General features: G+C 35.5%; 1 protein-coding gene across 7 annotated transcripts in view; it reads left to right on the top strand.

Annotated features, from left to right (window-relative positions):
* The window catches only part of CNOT4 (CCR4-NOT transcription complex subunit 4), a 133,825-nt gene that overhangs the window by 76,044 nt on the left and 41,829 nt on the right, over positions 1 to 15,952 (top strand). For 4 of the 7 annotated variants that reach the window (XM_004470449.5, XM_004470447.5, XM_058297418.1 and 1 more), the window contains exons 4-7: positions 6,320 to 6,406; positions 7,131 to 7,232; positions 7,826 to 7,951; positions 10,748 to 10,881. In XM_004470449.5, the coding sequence (XP_004470506.2) occupies positions 6,320 to 6,406; positions 7,131 to 7,232; positions 7,826 to 7,951; positions 10,748 to 10,881 (449 nt within the window). The remainder of the gene's footprint in view (positions 1 to 6,319; positions 6,407 to 7,130; positions 7,233 to 7,825; positions 7,952 to 10,747; positions 10,882 to 15,952) is intronic. The other 3 variants (XM_004470448.5, XM_004470446.5, XM_004470450.5) reach the window with 1 other exon arrangement.

Below are 15,952 nucleotides of genomic sequence, written 5' to 3'. Positions count from 1 at the left end.
TACCCAACTGCTTGCAAAGTTCTGAACTGAAGAGATCTCCTTGGGCCAAGAGTACAGGCCCACCCAAGTGTGTGGAAGGGTAGGTCTGCCTCTGTGCTTGGGGGTGCAGGCCTTGCACCCCACTTATTAAGGAGAGTATTGCCACCCCAGTGCTTGGAGATGGTGGGGTATTCACCTCAGTGTTTGGGGAGTGCATGGTGCTGTGCAAACTCTTGAAAGTTTGGAACTCTCTCCATCAGGCTGGGAGGACAAAGAAGCAAGCTAAAAGACAAAAAAAAAAAAACAAAAACTGCACACCCTTCGAGGACAACAGCCTACTTTAAAATTCCTTGTATTCCCGTAGAGTAGCATGGTAACTAAGTTTAGGCTTCAATAAATGTGTCTTTCTGGTCGCAACAATGATGATACTGTGATCCAGTGGTGGAGCCAAGTCCAAAAAAAGAAATATAATTCTAAAAAAAGAAAAAAAAGAAGCAAGCTACAGATATCTCTTAGAAATTTAATAGAGTGTGTCCTTCTGGGTTTTGGACTTGTTTGGGACCTGTGACCCCTGTTTTTCTTCCAATTTCTTCTTTCTAGAATGAGAAGGTTTGTCTATGCGATTGTTTATTGTAAGTGGATATATAACTTGTTTTGTAGGGTCCTTGAAACAGGAATTTTGCCTTGGGCCTGACCACACCCATAACTGATTTTGATGAGACTTTGTGCTTAGCATTGTTCTAACATAACTTAAGACTTTTGGGGTGTTGTGATGGAATGATTGTATTTGAAGAATATGTCTTTGGGGGTCCAGAGGGTGGACCGTTGGGGATTGAATCATGTCTCCCACATAAGGCATGTTCAGCTCCCAGTGAATGGTCCTGTGTGTGTAAATTCATTTGTAAATAAGACCTTTGAAGATGTTATTAGTTAAGGTGCACCCATACTGAATGAAGGGTGGGTCTTAATCCAATATGGCTGAAGTCCTCATAAACAAAGGAAATTGGGCCCAGAAGGAAGAAGCCATGGAGAGCAGCCAAAAGCTGGAAATCAGCAGGACCTGGAAGATTAAAGAAAAAATGCTGGCAAGTGATGGAAAAGCCAGCCCCAGAAGAACACAGTCTTTAGGGAGATAGCCTTGTCAAGTGTTGATTTTAGGCTTTTCCTAGCCTCAAAATCATTAGCCAATAAATTCCAGTTGTTTAAATCAACTTATTGTATGGTATTGTTTTAGAAGCTGGGACACTAAAGCAGTTTTCTGCTTCTTTGAGTTCATGTTCATAATTTATAAGTGGTATGAATTTTAGTTTACTTATAGAGATTTCTTCTACTTAAAAGAACATGACTCCAGTAAGATTAATCTGAAGAACTGTAATACAGAAAACCTTAATCTGTGTGGTGACTAGTGAGAGAGAGAGAGAGAGCGCGTGTGCATGCTCAGGTCCAAGTATACGCCCAAAAGGTACTGGTTAAAATCATTTTTGCTTTGTGGGAGGAGAATGAATTTTCTTATGCATTGATTTCTCTCATTTATTTCCCCTCAGAGCCTAGGGAGCTCATACCGTGTTTTGTTACATATTATGTACTACCATGATTGAATAATGTCATTAAAATTTTTTTCTTTTATCTGTAAACACTTTCAATTTTTGGAAACTTAATGTTCATTTTACTAGAAAAGTCAGAGGAATTTCATGTTGTTAGTACAAGTTCAAGACAGTGTCTACACTTTATTTACCTTTGGATGATGAACAGTTTGATATATGACTGAATTCTGATTGACAGAACAGGAGAATTTAGAATTAAAGCTTATGTTGAAAGTAGTTTTTGTGTATCAGAAAGCTTCACGCCAAGATTGATTATTAAATGTATTAATTTATTTGTCAAAAGAAAATATCTTAGAAGATAATAGGATAATATTAAATTAGAGGTGATGATGATGATCTACTAAGTCCTGAAATTGGAGATTGTAGGCATTTAGTACTTTCATTCAGCTAATTAATTATTGAATATTTGCCCCATTCCAGAACTTTGGTAAAGTAGCTAACAAGCTAGATACAGTCTTTACTCTTAAGGAACTTACAGGCTGGTAGGGAAGACAAATTAATTAAAAGTGTGCTCAGCATTTATAAAAAGATAAGTACAGGGCTCTTTGGGAACATAAATAGTAGGGTATTTAGCTTGTGTAGGGATTCAGGAAAAGTCCCCTTTTTCTGATTAAGGTCATGCTTGAAGAATGAATAGGGGTTACTTAGGCACCAAATAAGAACTAGCATGTCCCGTGTATGTTTGGTGGCCAGAGAGAGCAGGTTTCAGGAGCTATAATTTTTTTTTTTTTAAGATTTATTTATTTATTTCTCCCCCCACCCCCATTCCTCTGCTCTCTCTGTCCATTTGCTGTGTGTTCTTCTTTGTCCACTTGCTTCCTTGTCAGACAGCACCGGGAATCTGTGTCTCTCTTTTTTTTTTAAATTTCCCCTTTCCTTGCCCACCCCCTCAGTTGTCTGCTGTCTGTATCCATTCACTGTGTGTTCTTCTGTGTCTGCTTGTATTCTTGTCAGTGGCACCTGGAATCTTTGTCTCTCTTTTTTTTTTTTTTTAAGATTTATTTTATTTATTTCTGTCCCCTTTGCCCCCAGTTGTCAAATCTCTCTGTCCATTCCCTGTATGTTCTTCTATGACCGCTTCTATCCTTATCAGCGGCACTGGGAATCTGTGTTTATTTTTGTTGCGTCATCTGTGTCAGCTCTCTGTGTGTGCGACGCCATTCTTAGGCAGGCTGCACTTTCTTTCGCGCTGGGCAGCTTTCCTTATGAGGCTCACTCCTTGCGCGTGGGGCTCGCCTACGCGGGGGACACCCCTGCGTGGCATGGCACTCCTTGCGCGCATGAGCACTGAGCGTGGGCCAGCTCCATACGGGTCGAGGAGGCCCGGGGTTTGAACTGTGGACCTCCCATGTGGTAGGCAGACGCCTTATCCAAGTCCGCTTCCCCTGTGTCTCTTTTTGTTGTGTCATCTTGCTGCATCAGCTCTCCATGTGTGCGGTTCCACTCCTGGGCAGGCTGCATTTTTTTCGCGCTGGGTGGCTTTCCTTATGGGGCACACTCCTTGCGTGTGGGGCGTGCATTAGCACTACACGTGGGCCAGTTCATCACATGAGGTGGGAGGCCCTGGGTGTGAACCCTGGACTTCCCATGTTGTAGGCAAATGCTCTATCCGTTGAACCAAATCCGCTTCCTCTGTGTCTCTTTTTGTTGCATCATCCTGCTGTGTCAATTCTCCATGTGTGCGGTGCCACTCATGGGCAGGCTGCACTTTTCTCACAGGGCAGCTCTTCTTGTGGGGTGCACTCCTTGCACGTGGGGAACACCTACATGGGGGGCATCCCTGAGTGGCACAGCACTCCTTACGTGTGGCAGCACTGTGCGTGGGCCAGCCCATCACATGGGTCAGGAGGCCCTGGGTATTGAACCCTGGGCCTCCCATATGGTAGGCAGACGCTCTATCAGTTGAGCCACATCCACTTCCCTGAAATGTTTTAAAGATGCAGCTATTTCATTTTACAAATGAGAAACTGAGGCACAGGGAAGTTGTGGTTTGCCTATGATCACAGAGATGTTTCATAGAAGGCCAGGTCCCTCCCCCCACAGCCCCCAGGTCGGTCCTAAAAGTCCTATTTCAGTATATTCTATACTGATGATTGGCCAGTCATTCATCTGTTTATTTATCCATTCATCTATTTATCATTCATCCATGCATCTAATTACCAAGGTTTTGTTTTTCTCTGTAGTGTCCATGAACATTTGACTGTGTTCCCAAAGAATAAACAGTAACACATTTTAGTCAGTAAGCTTACCATTGGGTATTTATCATTCTGTCACTTAACCTTTTATATTCCATGTTAATACAAAAACTTGCTCACTGTGAAGTAAATATATGACACTAGGTATATAGATAACATGCTCTTATGAAGGGTGTTTTGCCTACTCCTGATTCCCATTATTCACTGGAATACAGTTTTGCTAGTTGACTGTTATTTTTAGGTAGAATTTGAATTGTACAACTTAATATGAAAAGTTTAAATGCTTTGAATTTCTCCTTTCTTGGCAACCCATTTCTAATACTTTGAGGCCTGTCAGTGTTCTATATCCAGGTACTACTATTTGTTCAAGGCTAAGACAGTTCATTCTTTAATTAAGCATTTATTCAGTATCCTGCAGTGTGTCTGGCACTATGTAAGACATTGAGCATACTGGAATGAACACTATAATCTCTGCTGTGAAGGAGTTTATATTTATAAAAGTAATAGTATACTATGACAAGTGCTGTGTGGCATGGAGGTTCAAAGAATGGTCCCTAACCTTGTGGGAAGGTATGCACACTTCTGTTACCTTGGGATAAGGTGCTTCTGGCATAGGAACTATGCATACGCTTCTGAAGGAGAAAAAACTCTGCCTGCAAGTGATTTGTTTGGCTGGAAGATTAAATTGCAAATGATGAGAGATGAGGCTGGAGAGGTAAGTGGTAAAATCATGAAGGACTTTCTAACCATGCTAAGGAGTTTGAATTTTATCTTAAAGGCAGTGGGAAGCTGTTGAATGTCCTTGAAGAACAAGGAGTGACATGGTCAGATTTGTGCCTTAAAAATATTCTAGCTGCAATGTGGATATATCAGTGTGAATATTTATAAGTCTTATGTTGTTATGAAGGTGTTACACCTTAAGATAGTCCAGCATCTGTATCCTTACACCAGTGGTCTTCAACCCTATCACACTCAGTGCCTATTTTTTAAACTAATATTTTTAATAATCCTTGACTTTCATAAAATGACTTCTTTGATAATGTGGTCTGTTGCACACATATTTTAAGAAAATAAAATATACTTCCCTATCTGTAATAAAAAGAAGAAATAAAAGGAAATTAATTATTAAAATGATGTTCTAACATTTGCTTGTTTGGGCATTGCTACTCTAGAACCTTGCCACTCAAAGATGTGGTCTCTGGACTGATAGTATTGGTATCACCTGGGAGGTCATCATGCAAACTCTCAAACCCTATCCCAGACTTGCTAATCAGCATTTTTACTAGATCCTCACATGATTGTGCATGTATTCAAGTTAGGGAAGCACTACTTTTAGACTATGTAATGAAGTAATGAAGTGCTTGTACCTATTTGTAGAATCACTTTGAATGTCATAACTACAAATGTACACTGATACAGGTATATTAATTGGCAACTCAGTTACCAGGAAATGCCAATGATGTGATTTTTCTGAAACAAATCTTAATAAAATTTCAAACAAAGCACGTGTAGTCTTCTCTTAATTACAGATTACTTGCCTTTCTGTAAATTCAGTGTATGTCAAAACAGAGAATGCTTTATATTTACATGTAATATGGAATTTGTTTGTAGGCTCACTTAAATAGAGAACTTGCTATTTGGAGAGATTGTAAGAACAATAGGTCTATAGATAAATTCTAGGAAGTGGACAAATTATGGGAGAGATTTTTGTAACAAGTTACATACTGGTAAAATTAGCCAAGGTTAAGTAAGTTTGGAAGACAAGCTAAAAGAATGCATATAGTGATCACAGAGTAAAGCAAACGATATAATAAGCGTGAGGGGAAGTCACTACCAAGAAGTCATCAGGTAATAGAGAAAGAAATACATTAATTTCCCCCCCAAATGTTATTTACTAGAAACAGAAAGGTTAAAATAAAACAGAAAACAGAAAACAACAGGAGACAATTGAGATAGTAGTATTGAATAAAGCTCAACATAAGAAAACTAAATATTTATATAGTGATAAATCATAAAGCATAAAGATTGAGGGAGTACTCTGTTAAGTTTGGAATCTTTGATTTATAAAACAATGTTTTAACATAGTCTATTAAATATTATTAACTGTGTCTGCTTAACATCTGTCCTTGAATTCATAGGTCTGTCTTTAAGATATAATTTTGGTCATTGTTTTGAGAATTACTTTCTTATAAGGATCATCTATTAATGAAAATATGGTTAATATGGCTTTGTTTTGTGCTTAAGAATACTGTGAAGGTAAGATCCTAAAGATTACTGGTGTAGGTATTACAACACAGTATATGCTATCAAACCTAGTGAATCTCAGATTCTCTTCAGTGGGTTGATAAAGAACAGGTTTTTAGACTCTGTTGATGATTCACTGTAGGCTGTCCACACTAATTGTCATTTAGTTACATTTATTAGAATCTTTAAAAATTACTATTTCCTTTCACCAAAGAGAGATGATTGAATGTCGCCATTATAAGGATAAAGTTGATGAAAATGGAGATAGTTTATACCTTATTTCTTCTTCTTTTATAGGTTTTAAAACGACCAGAATATTTTGGGAAGTTTGGTAAAATACATAAAGTTGTCATCAATAATAGCACATCATATGCAGGCTCACAGGTAACTAATTAGAGGGATTTTTGTCTTTCCTGACTATGGTCTGGGCTTGACCTGGGCTGTTCAGAAGGAAGACTTGCTTTCTGTGATTAGAAAAGCTTGAGTGTCAAGGACCTCAGCAGTGTAGTGCCCTCTACTGGTGGAATTGGGGACTTTTTAGAGTTCATTTGACTCTTCTAGGACTTCAGAGTGAATTGATAGTAATACTAACGTTTGTGATGGGTGAAGGAGAGACAGAGTTCAGTCTGTTACCAGGCAGTGTAATAATTAGACAGTGACTTTTAAACTTAATAGAACATCTTTGTTGTGCTGGTTTAGTAGATGGAATACTCGTGCAAAATGCAGTTATTTTGGAGAGAACATAATTTGGCACAGTGTCTTCAAATCTTATTTTTTACTTCAAAATTCCAACTTTTTTTTCTTCTAACCTTGATAAACTTGTTAAAAGACTTAAATAAATGCCAAGCAAAAGGTTAAATTTTGTTATATATTATAGTCTACTTAAAATGAGATAAAATTCATTAAGTGTCATTTCTTTTAAATGAGCTAATATACTGTTTAAACAAAACTACTACTACTTCAAATTATTATTATTATTAAGAATAGTAGTAATAAAGACCTTTGGAATTCCCTAGGCAGGTTGCCAGAGAAGTTTCTTTTACTTTATTTTTAAATATTTTGTGTCGTCTGAAGTTAATCAAAGTGGGATGGGATGTTTTCACTTTAGGGTCCAAGTGCCAGTGCTTATGTAACCTATATCCGGTCAGAAGATGCCCTCAGAGCCATACAGTGTGTCAACAATGTGGTGGTAGATGGCAGAACACTTAAGGTAAAATGACCCTTTTGCTCTTTTTCCAGGGGGAGAAGGATAAGATGTTGCATTTACGTATTAAATTTAAAGGCATCCCTGCTATTCTGTATCAGTTAATTTGTTTATTACTGACTTGCATAGCATCCTGTTCCACCAGGTAGGAATAAACACATTCATTATTAGGAGGTAATCTTTTAAAATCTCCTAGATTTACATGTATCTTATTTTGTGAAAATGGAACCATTGTTCTTTACATCAAAAATAGATGACATAATTTTAAAAAAGAATTTGCCTTCTTATGTGCCCTAACCACTTAAAATATGGAACAAACTTTGTTTGTCTTCTTGCCTGGTTTCTAAAAAGGAAGACTTGGATGCTCAAGTTCTGGAAACCATAGACTTAGATATTACCATTACTTTCTTCCCAATGAACATCTTCTTTAATAGATTCTACTAGTGTTAGTTCAGTTCTCTAGTATCCATAGCCATGCTTATTGTTTTGTTGTGTCTGTGCCTCATTTTAGGTGAAGTGAAAATACTAAACGTGAAAATTCTTATTGTGATGTCAGTTCACATTTTGAGTCCTTTTTCCCTCTCCTACTCTTCCTGCAGGCATCTCTAGGTACAACAAAATACTGCAGTTACTTCTTAAAGAATATGCAGTGTCCAAAACCTGACTGCATGTATCTACATGAATTGGGGGATGAGGCGGCCAGCTTCACAAAAGAGGAAATGCAGGTAGTAATACAAATTATCAACTTTGCAGAAAAGGGAGTATTTTGTATTAGTTAAAACTGCAAAAGCAAAAAATAGGATTTTATTTTATTAAAACTGGTATTACTTTATAGTAGCATTTTCCAAACAAAGTATTCCATGGGATACCAGTTCTCCAGGATGTTATAATAATAAAAAAGGGTTCTGTGGTCAACTAAGTTTGAAAATGCTAGGTTCAATGAAGATAAACAGGTTTCTTTGTTGCAGAACTTCTCAGTGTCTTTAATATTCTAATACATATACAAGAAGGGGATATGTAGTATCCAGTACAGTTACAACTTTTCATCAACCATGGAAAACACTTTGGGAAATGCTGCTTTAAGGGGAATGTCTGCCATATGAAAGTTAAATGGATACTATAATTATTTGTTGAGTTTTTGCCTGATTCCTGTTCATAGAGTATGCTAGAAAATAATAGTCTATCAAATGATACTAAATAAAAAATATTTCCCCATTAAAATGTCCATTGAGTCAGTGTCCTGTAAAAGGTGAATTGAAGGCTAAATATGTTCTTTTTTACATTTCCTCTTCTCCTGTCTCCTTTCAATTTGTAGTATAAACATGCCTTTACAAGTAAAAATGTTGACCATTCGGCATATTAAATGAGGAATATACCAAAGCACAATGTTGCACTTCCCTTTTATAGATGAGGACTTCCGATTGTTGCTGTGGACTTTTGCAGGAATACTTCTCATTTAGAAGGTGGGGGGCATTCATTGCTACCTTTAATTCTCCAGGTCAAACTAGAGAAAGTTTGGTAGGGGTTCCTTTAAAATCAGATTGTTTAATTAAGTGGAATATTACCTTTTTTGACTTGGAGTTACTTCAGATTAAATCCCATTATAATAAATACATTGGAGTTTCTTGACAGTATTAGTCTTTATGATCCAAAAGCAGTGTTAAAATTAGGTCCTTCCAATATTTATTAGGGATGGATGACTTACTAATTTCTACTTTATTAAATAATTGCTTGTTGATTTTTCTATTTTTTTAAAATGAAACTTAAGGTAGAACCATTTCAAACTGAATTTTGATTAGAGGAGAGTATGCTGTATTCACAAGTAGAATTGCAAAGAAAATCGTCTATCAAAGGATTTCCAAGCCCCAGTTAATTTCATTTTAAGTATTATTGAAAAATGAAAGAAAAGGATGGGCAGTTCCCTTGGAACTTTTTTGTAGTGGGATTTAACCTGTCTCTTATGAACTGCCCCATAGAATCATTTGAATATAAGTTTGAGTTTTTTTTTGCTTTTAACAACAGCCATGATATCTCCTGAAGTGTTGATTGCAGAAAGAATTTCCAAGGTTCTTCATGTTATAAAGCTGTAAAATCCACCTCTAAATGTATTTTTTCCTACTAATTTAAAATTCATTTCATAGTGTTGTCCTGAATTCATCTGGCTGTTCTGTACTTGAATTTAAAATTAACTTTGTAAAGGGATTTTTTTGTTAAAACACTTCCTCATTGTAGAAAGCAAATTTGAATAAATTATATCATGGCAAAAATCAGAAGATCTTTCATTGTTGCTATAACTCAAAATTTTTTATCATATGAAATATTTAAGTCTAATTGAAGCAGACAAGGGGCCTCAGAACAGGGAACGATGCATTGTGCAGTATATATGATGAAATTATGCTTAGTTGATATTACCTTGCTTGTTTTTGTTTTGGTTTTGTTTTGTTCTGTTTTGGTTTTGTTATGTCATAACATCTATTTAGACCACACTTTTAAATGATTATTATCCCTGAAGGTAAGTCAAAATGTTTAAATCAGTGCGTTATTCTAGTCATGATATTTATGCAAATAGTAAAAAATTATTCAAAATAATTTCATTGTAATTTAATTTTGTGTATGAATGCCTTCTACAGTCTTTGCCTTATTTCTCCTATAACATTTGTGACATTGCCTTCTGATATACAGTTACCCAAGTACAGTAATTACAGCATTCTGTCATTGTGTCTAGAGCTGGGCAAAGTTTTTCCATAAAGGTCCAGTTAGTAAATATTTTAGGCTTTCTTGTTAGGTATTTTGGACTATCTGGTCTATGTTGCAACTACTTAGCTTTGCTGTAGTAGCATGAAAGCAACCGTAGATAGGTAAATAAATGAACTAGGCTTTGTTGCAGTTTCATTTACAAAGACAGCTGGCCAGGTAAATTACCTGCCTCGGTTTAGAGTTTAATGTAAATTTTTATTTTACTCTCAGTAAGACCAAAGGAGAGGGTAAAAATTAATTAATGGGATTTTTCCTTAATGTCAGAATGACAAATAAGAAAATTCTTCATCTGTGTGTTATTTACAATGTTAATCTCTGAATAAAATGTTGGTTGGTTGATTGATTTTTGGTAGTCTTCCAAAAATTCAGTAATGGCCTATATGCAGAAGAACGAATTCTTAAATGGAAAATGAGGAAGTAGGTTTAAAATTGACCTTCTAATTTTTTTTGAGCTAATGTAAAATGTTCTCTCAGTATGCTTTTTTATACAATAAAGTGATTTCCAATTAATGCAATGCCTTAATTTAATTAATGGAATACATGTTATAGTGTGTTTTTTTTGGGGGGGGAAACTGTGATGTCACAGGAATTACTTCATTGGTCTAAAAGTAGTTCTGTGACATCATCCACACAGATTTTTCAGACAGAAGAACAAAACTTTGTATGCTTTATTTAGAGTATCTAATAGTACAGAGTGTAATGCAGTATTTTTATACTAGCTTTTTTGTGAATCCCACTGCGGTTTTAATTTCTTTTTTCCTTAGGCGGGTAAACACCAAGAATATGAACAGAAGCTACTTCAAGAATTATATAAATTAAATCCCAATTTCCTTCAACTATCTACGGGTTCAGTTGATAAGAATAAAAACAAAGTGACACCACTGCAGAGGTATGATACGTAAGTACTGATGCTAGTTTAGTGGGACTTCTTAATCCCGTCAATCTTTTCTCTTCATTCTTCATCTTTTTCAGTTAGAATCCTTCCTAACAAGTTTTACCATTTGTCCTTTTCATGCAGAATTATTTAGCTATGTAGGAAATCTTTTTGAATCACAATTTCTAGATTTGAATATTCACTGCCTGCTGCTCCCTGGTGACACTTTAGTCTGTCCTTTTGATGGCTTCATTTTTGTATGTGTGGTGGTTTGCAGACTGTCCTGAGCCCAAGAAACACATTCTTACAAAAAGAAATTAAGGAATGTTAGGTGTTCACATGCTCTTGCCACCTATTTGAGGCTTCCTTCTGATATGATGAGATAAAAAATACTATAAAAGGGAGAGTGGGAATTATCTGAAGTACAGCTGCTCAAGAATGTCTAGTCCTAGGAATCACTAAAGTTTTGTATCCTGTAAGTGAGGAGGGTATCCCATATTCAGAATCTTACTCATTTTAGGAGACAAGTCACCCCCTATCCTCCACCCTTAGCATGGTTCCAGGGAGACCTATATTCTGTCAATGTTTAAACAGACTAATGATTTGTGGTTTATAAAAATAATCATTTGGGGTTGTGCTCTATCCTGAATGTTCCTTAAGTCTGATGAGTTAGGATCTTATTTCTACTCTTTAAGTTTGATAAGTTTAACTTCTATAAAAATGAATTTTTAAAAAATAAATAGCCGTGGGAAGTGGATGTATCTCAAGCAGTTGGGCTCCCGTCTACCATATATGAGGTCCAGGGTTCGATACCCAGGGCCTTCTGGTGAAGGCAAACTGGCCTGTGTGGTGAGCTGGCCCACACGGAGTGCTCACCTGCGTGGAGTGCTGGCCTCCGCAGGGAACTTGCGCAGCAATATGACGCAACAGAGACACTGAGGAGAGACAATAAGAGATGCAGCAGATCAGGTAGCTGAGATAGCCGCAAGAGAATGATTGCCTCTCTCCCACTCTGGAAGGTCCCAGGATTGGTCCCAGAGCTGCCTGATGAGAATACAAGCAGACACAGAAGAGCACACAGCAAATGGACACAGAGAACAGACAGTGGAGGGAGGGGGGAGAAATAAATAAATCTTTAAAAACAAAAACAAAAAAAAGCCCCACCTACTAAAAAAAACCAAATAATAAATAAATAGCTTTACTTAATTTAGGTATGCTGATTGTCTTCTTTTTAAATTCCAAAATTAAATTTGATTTAGTGGTACTTTAATATCTTGAGTATTAAATGTTGTGAGTCAGTGTCTATTTAGCACTAAAATAATATAAGAGCCATTTTTCACATAGCCACATGGCTAATAATAACTCCATGAATCATTGTTGTAATTTCTTCAAAAACATATTCTTGTGGGGAGCAGATGTAGCTCGGTGGTTGAGCACCTACTTCCCCTGTACAAGGTCCCAGGTTCGATTGCTGGTACTTCCTAAAAACAAACAAACAAATGAAAATACCAACTCTCATTGGGGAGTGGATGTTGCTCAGTGGTTGAGTACCTGCTTCATGAATGAGGTCCTGGGTACCTCCTTAAAAAACAACAAAATATTCTTATATTTAAAGTTTTGATATCATTGTTACATTTATTCCCTTTGATAGTAAAGATTATTTAAATATTAAATACTTTATTATGATTTATATATGCATATACATATGTATGTATATATGTATATTATATATATAAATATATATAAGAAGCCATAAAGCAAAACAAAGTTGCTATATAGGTAAATTATGTGAAATTTGTTTATATCAAAGTTAAGAATATAAACTAAGTCCAAATAAAGATCTTTCTGGTTGACAGCTTTGACCCTCCTTTCCTTGGATCTTTCTACTACCCTTTCCTACCCCTGCATGTTTTTTATGATAAGCAATATTATTACTTACCTTATATTGGTTGACAATTCTGTAGCAAATGATATTTGAATCGGGATTATTATAGTAAACATTTATTTTAGATACTTTTAACATGTACACATTGTTATTTTAAAAATGTCATTCTAATTAAAGCCATTTTCTGGGTATATAGTGAGCCTCTAGAGAATGTAAAGCAGAAATTTAAACTTTGGAGCTCCTTGAGATAACATTTGTTGTTTTCTAAATATAAAAATAATACTTTTGCATTGAAATAAATTTTAAAAATTCACAAAGCATACAGAAGAAAATAAATATAGTATGTCATCTCAAAACCCAGAGGTTTTCACTGAAAATAATCACTGTATTTTCCTTGCACTGTGTATTTCCTGACCTTTTTCTTTCCTGTGAATGTAGACATCCAAAATATATGTTACATTTTAAAACCTCATATACATATTTTAATGTTTTCCCATGTCTTGAAAATAGTTTTTAATGTCTACCTTGTAGTCTGTGGTATGTGAATATTTCAAATTTATTAAAACAGTCTCTTATTGTATAATATTATTTTTACTCTTGGGCTCTTATAAACAGCACTGTATGAACATTTTTTTCATATGAAGTTTTAGTTGTAACATTTTTTCCAAGAAATAGAGCAATAAGGTCAGAGAGTATGAAAATACCCATTTCCTTGAATTGGATATTTTTTCCTCCTGCATATTTGCCATTTTAGAGACAAATGCTGTCTCATAAATTTGCATTTGATTAATACAGTGGAATTTTCTGTTTCCCATGTTTTATTTGCATATCTTTTCCTAATTTGTAAGATTTTCGTTATGTGTTAAGGACCTTATGTTTATATATGTTGCAGATGTTTTCTCATACCTTCGTGTTTTAATTTTTTAAACGATATATTTTTACTTGAATAAGTTTTCAGGTTTTATGTGGCTAAAAGTGCCAGTCTTTTTCCTTTATTTTTATCCTTTCCTTAAATGCTTGGTTTACTCTACCCATCGTCAGATAAATGATGATCTATATATGTGGGTTTTTAAAAGTTTGTGTGAAGTAGAAAGAGCTAACTTTCCCAGTTGGTTGTGTTTTGAAATACCTGAATTTATTAATTGTTTTTAGAAGAATTGGTATTCTGTTGCATTGAGTCCTCCCAACTTAAGTCTTTTGTACCACTTAGAAAATAATTTTTATCTTTTTCCTCTTTTATAGTCCTGGATTGCCCACTGCCATCTCTTCCTTTCTAAGAATCATTAGGTTAAAAATTAGAGAAAAGTGTTAATAATAGCAGTTCTAGCAGATATCTTTGTCTCATTCTTTATTTTCATGGCAATATCTCTAGTGTTTCATTTTCTCTTAAGTGTGAGTTTATTTGTTATAGATAAATATTTTTAATCACAGTATGAAAATATCTTGTTATTTCTAATTCATTGGTATTTTTCCATTTAATTTGGAAATGAATATTGGAATCCATCAGGTGTCTTTTCAGCATTTATAATAAGCATTTAGCTTTTCTTTTTTTGCGTGTGATCACTTATTAATGGGTTTTGTAATATTTTGTTGACTTCTTCATCATTAGATGCTCCTAGGTAATACACAGCACATTCATAACTGTTTTCTTAACGGAAGAGGAGTGTCCTAGGAACCACACATTGTGGAGAGAAAAAAAGGAAGAAAAAGGGAGAATTAAAACACGTAAACTCAGTTAATAACTGCCCAAAACCAGTGCTGCTCATCCTCAGCTGGGACCAAATTAACTTTGACAGTGAATGTCTATGCTTTGCATAAATGCATGATATATATCAGAAAGGTTTTTTGATTTCTTTTTGTTTGTTTTAATGCAGATTCCTGAAGTCTATTAAGTGATAGTAGATGGTCCACGTTAGAATTGTTTTTTTGACAAGCTCCTATAGCTTCCTATCTTCCCATACCAACCCCTGCAAGAGAGTAAGCCTTTGAGTCACTGTCAGGAATACATACCCAAGATCTGCTTTGCTCTCCATTCCACATTGCCACAGTACAAGATAGGCATAAAAAAGCTATAGGTGATAGAAATGACTTTGTAGATAAGATTTCTTCTTCCCAGGAGGAAAACTTGCAAAGTTAGAATGATAAGCATTAACCCTTTCCCTGGTCTTACTAAAGAGAGATGAAGTTGAGAATTAAACCTTTCTAGGAAAAAAAGAAGTTCAAAGAAGGGTTCTTTTATCTCTTTTCTTGGCATTCTCATGTAGTGTGTGGCAGTTTTAGAAGGATTATACCAACTGAAGGCTGGAAGAAGTAGTAACTAAGTAGGCTGCTTTGCCCAGAACACTGAACAGCCTAATTATAGGAATTGGGACAGATCACTGAAAGTAAGTGGTTATGAATCAATATTGTGGCTTAGTCAAGCAATCAATCCCCACCATTGAGGAAAAGGAAATGTTCAACTTTAAACTTAGGTAAAAGGAATGTAGAATAAAAACTTGGTTTCTTTAATGTTTAAGTAATCCCTTCAGTAGTTCTGTCTGGTAGATATTGTTATCTTAGTGCAGGTAAGAAAACGTAATCCTCCAAGAATTTGAATAACTCGCCAATATTCTATACAAGTGACAGACTCAGATTCTGACCAAGTTACTAATACTTTAAAGTGTAACCCGTTTTATTCATGCTCCCACTCTCCCATGATTTGATCCAGAAGAGGTGATATAGGAAATTCTTAAGAAAAACTCTTGAGAAAAACTCTTTTCCATGAATCAGGCTAACTCAGTTAAATGAAACTATGCCATAAATATATGTAGTTTTACCTTGGAAGATCTTAGGTGCTTGAGGTATATACCTAAGTATAGGATAAATATAGTGGACAGTCTATAAATTCCAAGGAATCGGTGGTATTTTGAGCAGAATCTCACTTAAACCACAGATTGGTGGCAGTAGAAAATTAGAGACATGGTAAAAAGAAAAGTTTTTAAGGAATTTGTTGATTTTTATTATATTTATTAGATTGACAGAAAATGCAAATCTTTTAAAAATACAACTTATGTCCTTATTGAAAATCAGGTGTACGCTCTGACCGATTCTGAAGGTATAGGCAGAGTACTTTCTATTTTTCAGCAGAATAGGAGTGGTCTCTATGAATTCTCGTCTTCTACCCTGTCATTATTTGGTAAACTCTTGAGATCCAGAAAATGTATGGTCTTG

Source organism: Dasypus novemcinctus, chromosome 5, assembly GCF_030445035.2.
Source record: "Dasypus novemcinctus isolate mDasNov1 chromosome 5, mDasNov1.1.hap2, whole genome shotgun sequence".
Classification (NCBI taxonomy): domain Eukaryota; kingdom Metazoa; phylum Chordata; class Mammalia; order Cingulata; family Dasypodidae; genus Dasypus; species Dasypus novemcinctus.
This window is presented reverse-complemented; position numbering and strand designations above follow the sequence as displayed.